This window comes from Epinephelus moara, chromosome 23 (genome assembly GCF_006386435.1).
Source record: "Epinephelus moara isolate mb chromosome 23, YSFRI_EMoa_1.0, whole genome shotgun sequence".
NCBI classification, from domain to species: domain Eukaryota; kingdom Metazoa; phylum Chordata; class Actinopteri; order Perciformes; family Serranidae; genus Epinephelus; species Epinephelus moara.
In genome coordinates this window covers 26,154,752-26,168,487 of record NC_065528.1, presented here as the reverse complement: position 1 = coordinate 26,168,487, position 13,736 = coordinate 26,154,752, and the positions used below count along the sequence as shown (strand labels likewise).

Sequence of the window (13,736 nt, the reverse complement as noted above, 5' to 3'; positions counted from 1 at the left end):
ATTAGAAAGTGTCACATTTATCTTGCAAGTGTACTCTTCTTCAACGTTTGGTTTACTTCCTGGATTTTTCCCACATGGAAATTCTGACCAATCAAGAGCAGCTTTCTTGCACAAGGCATTTGATCTGGTCCACTTGTAAATGCTGCCGTGAGAACATGAATATACTCTAGGCAATTATACAACTTTGTAACAAAATCAGTCCCTGATTCAGACCAAAGCAAGACAACTCTAGGTCCGAAAGCACCCTGAGCCTTACTGTTTGTGTTGCAGGATGCTGTTTGTGGGAGCCAGAGAGGGCCACTGGCCTCCAGTCTTTTCCATGATTCACATCCGCAGACATACACCAATGCCTACTGTGCTGTTACTGGTAAAATTCTGTCCACACACTATAAACCAGAAAAGCTATCTGACAATGTCATGACTGCATCTCACAGCCACCTCCATGTTGAGAGCCATGTGCAAACAATCCCGCCCCAGACTAGATTGGTTCATGTGAAATGTAAAGCAGTGTCCTTTTCATTTAATTCTAATTGTTTATTGGCAAGAAATTGTATGATTAGGATGTGGTTTTGTCCGTCTCCAGTACCCCTTAGTGGTTGTGATGTCAATCAGTGGAGAGATCTACCAGCTCATCAACTTTGTCTCCTTTGCTCGCTGGTTCTTCATCGCCTTGGCAATCTTGGGGCTGCTCATCCATCGATATCGCTTCCCCCACCACCCAAGACCTTTCAAGGTCAGTGTGTCAAACTGTGCAGCATTCTCCATTATGAACTGTACACTAAAATGACACCACACTGTGTTATCTGCTCTTTTTGATGACCCAAAGGTGCCCCTGGCCATCGCAGTCATCTTCACGGTGGTTAGCTTCTTCATCGTGGGCCTGTCGCTGTACTCTGACCCCTGGAACACTGGGCAAAGCTTCGCTCTCACTCTGACCGGGGTCCCAGTTTACTATGTGACCGTCTACCGCTTTCGCTTGCCCAATAGATGCAGACACATCTTCAGTAAGTCATACCATCATGGTTCATGATTCTGATGATGTCCCTTTGTAATTAACACTCCCGCCTCTTTCATATGAACGCGCCGTGGCTGGATAGCAAAACATAGAGTTAACTGAACAAGCTTGTGGTACTGATTATCCAGACGGCCAATGTTAGGGTGAGTCAAGCCAGATAACGAAAAGATATTCTGGGTAAGTTGAACTGGTTTCGTAGTACAGGCCTCTGGTCTCTCTAGAGGGAGCCATGTCATAATGTTGTCAGACACTTGAAGTAATAATCTGAGCCTGTCAGTGGCAAAAACAAACACTTTTCGTGGATGTACATTGACGGTGCTCAATTGCCCACTGTGATTATGTTACAGAGAGCAGAGGGTGATTCATTTGCTTAATGTTACATTCGTTGATGTGTCATTTTGGAACAAAGACGAACCTCTTAAAGAACTTGATGTGTGAAATAGAGAGGACAGTGGCAACTGTTTGAAACATAAAGAAGAAAATAGAGTTGTTCATCCCGTTTATGGTTTTTAACTTCAAATTTTGCTTAAACCCCACTTGATACATTTAATCTTAACTTTGGCCTAATTCTAACTCTCTTCAATGTTCCCAGACTACTGCAGCAAGAAACTGCAGATCCTTCTAGAAGTGGTTCAACAAGAAGTTCAGATGTACTGAGGACCCCAAAGACTGCTGTCTACTGACACAACACCTGGATACCACTTTAGGCCCGTTTCCACCGCAGGAACTTCGGGGTAATTTTACGGGGCCGGGGCCGTTGGTGCGTGTCTCCACCGCAGGAACCACCCCTGAAGGACAGAGTTCCGGAGCTTTTACAGGGGCTAAACAAGTCCCTGCCTCGTAGTAGGTACTCAGAACGGCCCCGAAAGACTCCTGGCTGGGGCTTGGGATTACTTGGTGCTCATTGGATATACTCAAGGAGGGATGTGACGACAACAGAAAGCAACAAAATACCGGCATTTTTAAAACTCAGCAGACGAGGGTTAGCTCGTTCATATAGCTTCCGCCGCCATGTAAAAAAACCCTCACTAAATGGCCCGTGAAAATTTTTTTTTTCCAGCAGATATATTAGTTACAACATGATTGAGCTAGCAAAGCAGTTTTGTGTTGATATGTGTGGTATTTATTCAGTTATGGGAAATCACGATGTCTGAAAGCAGCAGCTAACAGCAGCAGCAAAGCTAACATCAGGACGTCATCTGTTAAAAGCCTCCCATTGTCGGATACGACATGAAACTACTCCAGTTAGCTCAATCATGTTGCAACTAAGACATCCGCTGGAAAAAATATATTTTTCACGGGCCATTTAGTGAGTTATTACAGACACCGCTATCGGCTAACGGCGTCCCTACGTCGCCCCGGCCAAAATGGTCGCGCAACGATTACGTCACATACAGAGCCCGGTAACTTTACAGGAACCTTCCTCGTACTCCGCTCTCTCAGTGGAGACACGGCGGTTGAGAGGGCCGAGCGAGAGGACGTTCCTGTAGTAGTTCCTGCCCCCCAAATAGTACCAGGAACTTCTTCAGTGGAAACGGGCCTTTTAACAAGACCAAGAACCTTTTTGTTTAGAGTTCAAACCTGTGTTTTAAGTGTCCATTTTGATAGGTAGACAATTTTAGTGTGCTGTTTTGAGCAAACTTTTGCAACAACTAAGCTGGATACAGATGGCATTTCTGATTTATCCTCTAACTTGACTAAGGTAAAGTGCTATGTTGGACATATTTTGTGTTTTTAAAGGACACTGCCACTGGAATAAGAGGTGCTTTTCTCTGTTAGTACTCCTCATGAGCCTATAAAACCATGTACAAGTAAGACTCGTGAGCAGAGATTCAGAAGAACCTATAAATCACAGAGACGATGTATAAATGGTTTCAACTTTTGTTCATGCATAAATAAAATTAAATAGGCAGCCATGTCATGTAGTTTTTCATGAGGTCGTAGAAACCTTGTTGTTTTAGATATTTAAATGACAGCTGAGCAACGCAAATCAAAGTGTACTTATGCTCAGAAAGACACGAGTGAATAAAAGCCCTTTTGTCCCGTTTGAGGCGTCAACACCAGCAGATTTATTGCAGAGTCACAGAAACACCAACTTCAGAAAAACAAGGCACATGCTTTGAAAACAGTTTCGCTGGAAACCACAACATTTCACACTCGCATGCCATCCAGCACCAACTGCAATGGAAAACCTCTCAGATATAAAAACACACAAACCTGAGGGAATTATCAAAGCCGTACATTATTTTGTGGCATTTTAAAAAAGAAGGGTAAACCTCCCATTCTGCCTTTCAAAGACGGTGCTACAAATAATGTTACGCTTGGAACCGTGATGTCCTATTTGTGCTTACAGATGTAAAAAGAAATCTGTCATTTTAACTGAAAACTAAAACAAAATATTCAGCATTTTGTTCCCAAAGACTGCCTTAAAATACGGTTGATATGAGGAGTCACTGCATGCAAATGTCCCTCTGCAGGAACAAAGTGCCCACTGATGGCATACTAATGATGAACACTCAGGGTTTCAAAGTGGTGAAGACGGTTCTATGATTAATGTACAGACACAATCCTACTGCTGTTAGTGCTATGTGTATTACTTTGCCTTTTTTTATTGCTAACAATCCTGCATCTCAATCTACAAGTTGTTTCCAAGAGGCCGCCCAAGCATCTCGCTGGCTTATCAGGGAATATATTGTTTTCTCATTTACATATGCAAAAGCTAAATTATATATTAAAATGTGCAAATCGACATACATTGGTGTTTATGTACATACATACAGACATATTTCTCTAGCAAATCCTTCAAGAGTACGGACAGATATGACAGGAGAAATGATTAAAGCAAACAAGTTTTACAGATAGAAATAAGAGTGACGAAAAGAAGCTGTTAATAAGTGATGAAACCAATCAGAAAGTAGGTGGAGAGGAACGTCTTACGTGAAGGACGACAACCTGGAAACTAAAAGTGTTCCCCTCAGTATTCCCATTTTCTCCTATAGTGTTTTGGAAAACATGACACGTCCCTGTGCATGAAATGCGTTTTGTCCCTCCGGCTAGTTAAACTGAGAAATGAACTCAGACCAGCTGATATTGGCCATACCCAAGTCCTCACCATCCAGACCAGTGAAGCTAATGTCCACAAGAATCTTACTCAGGCTGTCGTTCATTGTATCCAGGGCCAGGCCCTCTGTGACCGAGCAGTTAGTGGGTCCCTGAAGCAGCTCGCTGGAGCAGCTGCCTCTGTGGTACTCGATGGGAGAGTCAATCAGTCCGGTCACTCTGGAGGGAGCGGACGTGAGCAGCTCTCTGGGGGAGTTAAACAGAGGCAACTCTTTAAACGGAGTGCTGTTGAAGTTGAAGGTGGTGTAGTCATGCCGCGGTGTGACCACGGGGCCGCCTGGTGTGCGGATGGGGCTGAAGTCCAGTATGTTTTGGCTCTCTTTGCCCACAGGGGTCACTTTCCACGGCTCGGGTAAGACCTGAGAGGGAGGCTTACTAGGCGTGGAGGAGGTCAGGTGGCTGCTACTTTTTATGGGGGTCTTGAAGGAGTAGTCCCGATCGGGGCTTTGCTGCTCCTGCTCGGGCTCGTCCGGCTCGGTGTCTCGCGCGTCCTGGAAAGTTGAGGCGTCAGAGGCTACGCCAGAGTCAAACAAAGTATTGTCAAGGCACAGGAGGATGGGCTCCTCGTGCTGAGAGTGAACCAGGCGCTGTTTGCGTCTGGAGCTGCTGGCTTGTCTCTTTGGGGGGGCTTTGGGAGTCTCGCATTTAATGGGGACGCATATCGGCTCCTCCTTCACCTCCACCTTGAGGTCTTTATTCTTCTGAGGATACATTACCACAGCTGGGGCGTCACTTTGTGTCACCTGTCAGACATACAATACATTTTACGATTCTACCAGTAACAACAATCATTTACCATCCCTGTCATATGGCTCGGAGATTAAGGAGCTCCCAGAAGCCAATGTTTCACTTATTTGTGGACACTTTCGGTCACTGTTCTTCTTTGAGTTAGCTGCTCACCGCTGCCAGCTGCTTCTTAAATCTCCCAGTGGTGGCTGGACTAGCGCTCATTTAATAATCTTGTTGTGCCCTTTTCTCCTGTCTGGAAAATTACAGCCACCTTCTGATTATCTTGGTGAACCGACTGCCAATATTTGCATGATGGTAGTGGATGGAAAAGTACAAAAATGTGCATTTTCTTTAGGCGATTGTTTGAAACTTAGGTGGACATTTGCGCTACATTTGGAGGAAACCCAACTCGTATACAGAGTAAGACTACAACTCCTCAAGACCAAAGTTCCTGTGTCTAATTTGCCATCTGCTGATTAAGGTGAAGGGGGTTAGTAACAAAGTTAGCAAGTGCAGTTAGCCTCCCATTGGAACATTAAGAATTGATAGTATTCAGTTTCAAGTTAAGATTTGCCTTTGCAATAAAACAGCCGTGTTTTATGTCATTGAGTCTTTTTGTGCTGTTTTTTTTTAAAGTAGTGGTTCAGGAACCATTTAGGCAGCGGCACAGTTTTAAAAGTATTGTTTTGGCACCCGGTATTGGGGGGAAAAAAAACCCCCAAATGATACCGAACCCTTTTGACACAACCCAACACAAAATGTTGGCATGGAAAACTCTAGCCAGACTAAACCAATATTTTTGATACTGAAAAATCTAAAATGTATTTTTAAGATGTCATATTTAGCTTCTCAAATGTTTACCTTAGGAGCTATCCGCACTCTCTTGGCTCCTCGCGAAGTGTTCTGTTTCTGCTGCGAGCTGGACGGGGGAAACGGGGCCGACGAGGACGGCAGGTAGACAGAGGAGGCCACTGGGAGCTGGATGGGAACCAAGTAGGAATCGGTTCGAGGGAGAAGAGGCTTCATCCTTCTCTCTGAGTGAAGAAGAGACAACAACTGTCAATGTCAAATGTCAATTTTGCAGACTTCCAGCTGCTTTTTTTAGTCCCTTCAACCCGTTTCGTGCCCCCATCTGTTAACCCACCAGAGCTAGTCGGCGTCTTTCTTGCATCAGGAACGATCCTCCTTTGAGTCTGTGAAAAATAAAATAACATAACATCACTTTATAGAGTTAAAGCACACTGCCTGAGTGATCTTACTGTGCTCTCTCTGTCCTGACTACACTCAGTGACATCTTGCGTTCTCTCCCTGGTTTTAGGGTCTGGCAAGCTAGAACAGACAAAAGTCAAAGTTAGACTGTCCCTACACATTATTGTTAGACAAAGCCTCAGCGTCCCTGCTGCTCACATCTTCTCCTCCTGCAACAGAAAGATTTCCCTACACCTTAGCCCTCCATCTGCAGCTGCACTCTTTGGGTCAAAGGCTCTGGTGACAGTGAAAGTGGACATCTGATTTCCTGTCCCTTTTCTGCTCTCTCCTGCCTGACTGCAGAGATGAAGACTGTTCCTAGAGAACTGAAAAAGATAAAGCCATCTTACTTGGTTGGGTAATAAAAGCATTGGCACAGGAACAGGAGCGGTCATTGGGTCACAACCAGGCTGTGGAGAAAGATGTGGAATGAGAGTAAGGAAAATCATAAAGATTGGACAACAAAGATCCAAAACAATCCCCTGACACCACGGGCGACAATGATGATATCAAATATACAAAATTATGAACAACTTAACAAAAAAATCAAGTCAGTTTTAGGGAATCCTTCGATATAAAAAGGTGGAAGAATGTGAAAAGGGGGACAGAAGGGGTTCCGCTGACGTCATCACCCTGAATGGCAGCCTAAAGTAACAGCTCCCTCGCGAAAATAGTTATTTCGCCCCGTTAGACCGTCAAATACTAGATTTTCAGATATTACTTGAACGGAGAAGAGGGGCAAGAATGGGGAAGAAGGATGCAAACAAAAAAAGCACCGCTGCAGAGCCTGAAAATGAGGAAAACCCGAAGGACAGCTCTCCTACACAGACACAAGATGGCGGAGCTAATGCTAACCCTCGCTCAAACGACGCTGAAAGTTTAGCCAAAGTTTTGGAGGAGATTCGGGATTTCCAAAAGGACTCAAAACAACAACTAAACGATATTAAATCAGAGCTCACCAACATTAACCACAAAATAGCGGAGGCAGAGGTGCGAATTGAAAAGGTGGAAGACCGTGTTCAAAACGCGGAGCAGGTGTTGAACAAGATGATAAAAGTCAAGAAAACAAGTTACTCGACCATGAAGGGAGGTCCCGACGGGAGAATTTAAGGATATACAACGTTCCCGAAGGATCGAGGGGTCATCTATGGTGGAGTTTGTGGAGAAATTACTGCGGGACATGGAGATCCCCCCTAACCACGGAACTTGACATCGAGAGGGCGCACCGTGCACTGGCGCCCAAGACCCGCTAGAGACAGGGAAGACAAGCCGCGGTCAATAATAGTCAAATTCCTCCGCTACAAGATTAAAGAAGAACAATTTTTCTTTCTGCGCAAGGCTTGGGGAAAGAAGAAGGTGTTTCTGAACGGGAGGCTAATATACTTCGATCAGGATTACCCCCCAGCAGTCCTACAGAAGCGGAAAGAGTATGATGAGGCGAAGACAGCCCACGCCTACTCCAGAGGAGCTTTAAGTTTTGACTAACTTTTAAAGTGTCGGTAAGCTAAACATAACTTAAAATAGACGGAGCTGTATTCACCTCAAGACATTTGTGTTTATACCTTTTCCCCAGTTAAGTGAGAATATAACAGGTGAGGGATGCACAAGGACATATTTTCTGTGTAATGAACAGAGACCTTTTTTCTCTTTTCTCTGGGTGTCATGGTGGGGGCCCTCAGCCCACAGGTGGGAGAGGCTTTCACCCACAGCTAGACGTTTTATCTAGCTTAGTTCAGGGTCATCTATTAGAGACCCCAGCCTTGGAATCAAATTTTTTTTATTTTATTTCTCACTCATGTTCCTGTGTTCCTGTTTGTTCAGGGAGTAGATCTGTTATGTTTCATTTTGCTTATTCTTTTGGTACACTTAAATACACATGGCTAGTGACAAAGTAAAATTAATTTCCTTTAATGTCAATGGGCTGTTTAATCTAATTAAATGCTGTAAAATCCTATCTAAAGTGAGGACAGAACAAGACCATATAGTTTATCTACAGGAGACCCACTTGACTGATAAGGAGCATGTAAAGCTAAAGAGAATGGGCTTCACTAATCTGTTTTTTTCTTCATACAAATCAGGTCATCGGAGAGGAGTTGCTATCCTCATTTCAAACAAGCTAAATTTTGAAAAAGTATTCAAAATGGGTGATAAGGAGGGTAGATTTATTTTAGTAAGGGGGAAAATAGATGGGAATCCAATTACCTTATTGAACGTCTATGCACCTCCAGGGAGTGATATTAGCTTCTTCCAAAAAATCACTAATATTATGGTAACGGAAACAGAAGGTCTTTTGATCTGTGGAGGGGAGTTAAATATACATCTACAACCAAAGTTAGACTCATCTAGTAGAAAAACTCATGATACAAAGTCCCTATATGAGAAAGTAAACACACTTTGAGGATGTAGGCTTAACTGACATATGGCGAGACCTTTTCCCTAACAGAAGGGATTACACTCACTATTCTGCTCCTCACTCTCTATATACAAGAATAGATTATTTCATAACATTTGGGAAGGATAAAGATAAAATACATACTTGTGGAATTCAAAAAATAATACGTGAAACTAAACTTAAGTCTGCTGAATGATCCGTCTTTTAAGGCACAAATTAAATCAGAAATTAGTGACTTCTTCAGTGATACTGGAGAGGTCTCACTTCCCATGTTACGGGATACTTTGAAGGCTGTTTTAAGAGAGAAAATTATATCAATGTCCTCATTTAAGAAAAAAAAAAAAAGGAAAAACACAGTAGAGGACTTAAAAAACAGGCTAAAGGAACTAGAAAGAAAACACAAATTGGATCTGGCGCAGGATACATTAAGAGAAATCAGAAATATTAGGAATGAAATTAATAGTTTGGCCACACAAAAAATCAAGAAAAACACAATGTTTCTGAAATAGAGATACTACGAAACTGGATCTAAATCTATGAAAATATTGGCGTGGAAATTGAAAAAAAAAAAAAAAAAAAAAAAGATAGCCGAAAATACAATTCATAAAATTAGGGATCCAAGAACAAAAGTGATAAAAAATAAACTAAATGAAATTCAGGAAGCTTTTGAAGTGTTTTATAAAACTCTATATTCTGAAGTTCCTGGAAGGAGTGTAACCCAAATTGACAGCTTCCTGAATTCCCTAGACTTACTCACTCTAGATGAAGAACAAAATGAAATAATGACTGCGGATATAACTGAGGATGAATTAAAAGTTGCAATTAGTGGGCTTAAATTAAGGAAGTCACCAGGATCTGATGGTTACACGGCAGAGTGGTACAAGGAATTTAAAAAAGAACTAATACCTGTTTTACTCCCCACACTGAATTGGGCTTTATAAAAGGCACAAACGCCACCCAGCTGGAAGGAGGCAATAATTTCAGCCATACCAAAAGAAGGCAAGGATAAAATGGAGTGTGGATCTTTTAGGCCAATATCTGTTCTCAATGTGGATTATAAACTGTTTACCTCTATTATGGCCAAACAATTAGAAGAGTTTTTACCAAAATTGATACACAAACAGGAGAAAATGCCCTCCATCCCCATACAGGCAATCCTAGCTGATAATAACCTACAATCCCACATAAATAACATTGATAACTCATGGGTGAAATGGACCCTTAAAACATGGAAAACTATCATAAAGGAACACGAACTCGAGAGCGATATTACAGCTCTTAAATGGTGTGCTTATGACTCAGAGTTTACACCTAATAAAATGGACTCTAGGTCCAAGGACTGGATAGCTAAGGGTATAACAGCCTTATGTAGTGTAATGAAAGATGAAAAATTGCTGAGTTTCGAAACGCTTAAAAGGACATGTTTATTAGAAAAACAAGACTTCTATCGATATCTGCAGTTGTGGCATTTTGTTGATATGAAGGTGAAAAATGTAACAGAGACACGTACATGTCTGATTGAATTGTTTAGAAAAGCCTATAATTCAGAAACTATTGATAGAACCGTTTCATGCTTGTATAAGGGTCTGTCGAATCTGAAATCACACTCAACTTCATATATTAAAATAAAATGGGAAAAGGAAGGAGGGATAACTATATCTGAGGAAGAATGGACAACAATATGGAGGTATCAATGGATGTGTACCAGCTCACTTAAGTGGAGGGAATTTGGCTGGAAAAGCTTGATTAGGTACTTTATTACACCCTCTCAGAAGTCTCACTATGACAGTAACTCCCCTGTTTGTTGGAGAAACTGTGGAAATCAAAATGCAAACCATTACCATGTTTTCTGGGACTACCCTGTTTTGAAAGATTATTGGAGAGAGATACACAATTCCCTACAAGATATCTTCAAATGCGAAATACCTTTCGAGAGTAAGACTATGTTTTTCGGACACATACCTCAGGAATGGCCGAAAAGAAATAAACATTTAATGAATATCTTGCTGGTGGCCTGTAAAAAGACTATTACCAGGAAATGGCTATCACAGGAGAGCCCAACTTTAAATGTATGGATGGAAATCACAATGGACATTTATAAAATGGAGAAGATAACAGCATTTGTTAACCATAAATTGGTTCGCCTCATACTGGAAAAACTAGGTTGACTATGTCACGCCTCATAGGCCTGATTTTATTTTCACAAATGTGTGACCGTGTTGTATGGAAAAGATCACTCCCTACTTGTACATAGTTTTTTTGTTTGTTGGTCTTTCTTTTCACTATTTGAACATAAAACAAAAATATCATTTTGGCATTTAAGCCAGACAACAGATATATGATGTATACATATATGATGTACCAGTGATGTACCAGATGTAAATGCCTGATGCTGAATGTCAATAAAAAATAAATTACCAAAAAAAGAAAAGAAAAGGGGGACAGAAATAAGACGCTGTGCTCACCTTGTACACCTGATCAAGAGTGAGGCATCGGTTGGCCTCAGGCCGGATTGTCCAGAAAGAAGTTTTCCCATCCGCTGACATCTCACGAATGNTGAATGTCAATAAAAAATAAATTACCAAAAAAAGAAAAGAAAAGGGGGACAGAAATAAGACACTGTGCTCACCTTGTACACCTGATCAAGAGTGAGGCATCGGTTGGCGTCAGGCCGGATTGTCCAGAAAGAAGTTTTCCCATCCGCTGACATCTCACGAATGAACATGTCGTTTAGAGAGAGGTTATGGCGGATGGAATTCTGCGATTATAATGAGCAAACAAATCTTTAATGTTTCAGTAAGAGACACTCAAACACTTCCATCTGCTCTATTATATGCACCTACAAATGATATATTTGGTTTTGAGTTGTAAAGTACCTTCCATCCTGGTTTGGCCACCTCTCTGAAGTAAGGGAAGTGGTCCTCGATCCACATGTAAATCTCTTTCAGGGTCATCCTCCGGGTCTTTCGGCTGTTGATTGCAAACTGGATCATGGCCATGTAGGAGAATGGTGGCCTCTCTGACATGGGCTGCTGGACAAATTAAAACCACACTTCAACCTCACTGTTGTCAAATCTTTTCAAATCTGCCAACCCAGCAGATAGAACCATGAGTCACGCTGACATGACATGTTTATGAGACAGACTAGTGAAAGGATGGTGTTTTGGGGACATGCTGAGACATGCCTGAGCTAAGCCTCCCCTCCACACATGCATATGTTTCCACACCAACAGTTAACAGTCACACTGAGGTGAAAAGAAGGAGCAGCTGACCTGAAGAGTCTGTAACTGCGAGGGTGTTTGGTTCTCCTTGTTGGCGGTCTGCTTGGCAGGATCTGGTTTGATGGGGCATGTGTTCTTTCGGCCCAGCCACTGAATATCGGTGAGGCTGTCATCTAAAGGGCCACACTCCAGCTCCTTATTCACTGATAGAGAAAAGCAGTTTAAGTTAGCTTACCAAGTCAGTGCTATTAAAGAGGTGGAAAATACACTTTAAAATGCCACAAATATCCTTGAAAAATCAGATTTCCGTACATGCTTTAATTCCAGCGAGAGGTTTAGCATCTGGGGAGCTGAACATAGCTTCTGCTTCCACTGGCTGTCCAGCTGTGGAGGCGTCATCCCCGTCAGCAGCAGCCTGACATGAAGATCCACCATCCCGGCCGCCATTCCCACCCAGAAGGATGAACTTGTTTGGCCCCTGGACACCACACTCCTTGCCTTTGGCCGTGAGGGCCCTGATGACACCTTGAAGGTCTGCCGTTTTGGGGATGACGACCACCTGTGTGTCAGACATGGAGGGGTGATCCATAATGCAGATGCCATCAGGGAGGCTCTGACTGGCAGATGATTTTGGAGGTTCTTTGAGGGTTGAAGCATCAGCTTGGCTCTGCGGCTCGGCTGCTGGAGGATCATTTTGCTGGAAAGGCAACTTTCTTCTTCCGAGGATCAGGGGTCTCCTTGGGCTCCGTCTCATGGTCATCAAATCACTGAAAGTGCTCCCTGGTGTTCACTGGTACTCTGTACAAAAATAACAAAGATACTGATCCATTAAAAAACAAAGACTGTTTGAAAGCTTCCTGACACTGAGGGGTAAAAATATTCAGCTTTTATCACAGACAAACCTGTAGATTTAAGTTCACCTGGCAGAAGTATGAGGTCAATGCTAATTTGGTAGCTAGCTAGTCAACAGTTTAAACGGTTACTCTGTGCGTTAATCGATTGAGATCGACATGAAGTAATCGATTAATATCAAACACCAGTCAGAACATAATGTACACCGGTGGGACAAGTTAACAATAAACCTACAGATGTCCTTGAATCCGGTTTTTACCTGTGTAATTGCTCCGTTTAGCAACCTAATACCGGATCAGTTGTTTCCTAGCGACTTCTAACGTTACACCTTCGTTAGCATGTTAGCAGTTGGTGACGTACTGCATGTAACGTTTACTGCTGATTCCCTGGCAAACTGCCAACGTCTATATGGATATCTGACTACTCAAAAATAATTCAAACCCTTGGGACTCATAGAAAAATTCGGCTGATAAAAAACGACCCTACATCGTTTCAGCTGTAAAGAATTAAACATAAGTTGTCGCCCATTAGTTACGTTAGCTAGTTAGCCATGTGTGGCAACGAGACATTAATTGTGTTATATTTGTATTTATTAGTTTTGTGGAGTATGCCGAATTAAAGTCTGCAATGTCACTGTTGATAATAATTTCAATTTAATTCAATATCGATCTACATCTGCTTAAAATGTAATGAAAACATTACAATGCCATTCTTTTTGAATGGGGTTCAATGTGACATCCCGTTCACACACACGACTGACATGCACCGGGGCACGGAATGAAGATAACAGTTATTTGGAGGCACTTTAATCGCTTTAAGGATGAGGAAAATACGAATTGGCTACTAGACGTGGCGAGCTTAACTGACGTTGCAACTTTCTCTAAGCTTTCTGTTTGGAAGCTAAGCTAAGTTAGCATTGGGTTACGCTGTTGTAGCGGCTAGCAAGCTAACTGCGCTATCGTAACAAACAGAAAAGCTACATAAAGACAAACCTTCATATTATTGCGATGTTTCGGGCAACTCCACTTGACCGGACTTCTACTAGTAGTTGAAACACTTGGTTCACATTCTACTTAAAATCTATGATGCAGATACTCTTTCATTTAGTGTTATTTACATAATGTCCGGTCGATTCAGAAACGTTTTTGAATTTTGGCGC

At 42.3% G+C, this 13,736-nt stretch overlaps 2 protein-coding genes across 3 annotated transcripts in view; one reads left to right on the top strand and one right to left on the bottom strand.

Annotated features, from left to right (window-relative positions):
- si:ch73-352p4.8 (cystine/glutamate transporter) overlaps positions 1-1,821 on the top strand; it is a 5,418-nt gene extending 3,597 nt beyond the window's left edge. The window contains exons 7-11 of the mRNA XM_050036788.1: positions 93-127; positions 233-367; positions 584-733; positions 827-1,004; positions 1,608-1,821. Coding sequence (XP_049892745.1) covers positions 93-127; positions 233-367; positions 584-733; positions 827-1,004; positions 1,608-1,672 — 563 coding nt within the window. The 3' untranslated portion in view covers positions 1,673-1,821. The remainder of the gene's footprint in view (positions 1-92; positions 128-232; positions 368-583; positions 734-826; positions 1,005-1,607) is intronic.
- A 1,226-nt stretch (positions 1,822-3,047) lies between these two features.
- foxm1 (forkhead box M1) lies at positions 3,048-13,725 on the bottom strand. Of its 2 annotated transcripts, none has more exons than XM_050036754.1 (9): positions 13,570-13,725; positions 12,038-12,523; positions 11,777-11,928; positions 11,381-11,536; positions 11,134-11,262; positions 6,463-6,522; positions 6,009-6,057; positions 5,726-5,898; positions 3,048-4,878 (listed from the first exon to the last, which is right to left on the bottom strand). In XM_050036754.1, exons 2-9 carry the CDS (start codon positions 12,483-12,485, stop codon positions 4,069-4,071), a joined length of 1,977 nt encoding a protein of 658 aa, XP_049892711.1. In that variant the 5' UTR covers positions 12,486-12,523; positions 13,570-13,725; the 3' UTR covers positions 3,048-4,068. The 2 variants fall into 2 exon arrangements, with proteins under 2 accessions (XP_049892711.1, XP_049892712.1); XM_050036755.1 differs by having other exon boundaries at positions 3,049-4,878; positions 11,381-11,533.
- Positions 13,726-13,736: the final 11 nt, after the last annotated feature.

Excerpts from the sequence above, each read along its gene's own strand:
- foxm1 (XM_050036754.1), bottom strand. The coding sequence starts at position 12,485 with ATGACCATGAGACGGAGCCCAAGGAGACCCCTGATCCTCGGAAGAAGA. Across the intron at positions 11,537-11,776 it reads CGCAGTTACAGACTCTTCAG|CAGCCCATGTCAGAGAGGCC; the intron begins GTCAGCTGCTCC and ends TAATTTGTCCAG. Across the intron at positions 4,879-5,725 it reads GAGTGCGGATAGCTCCTAAG|GTGACACAAAGTGACGCCCC; the intron begins GTAAACATTTGA and ends TATGTCTGACAG.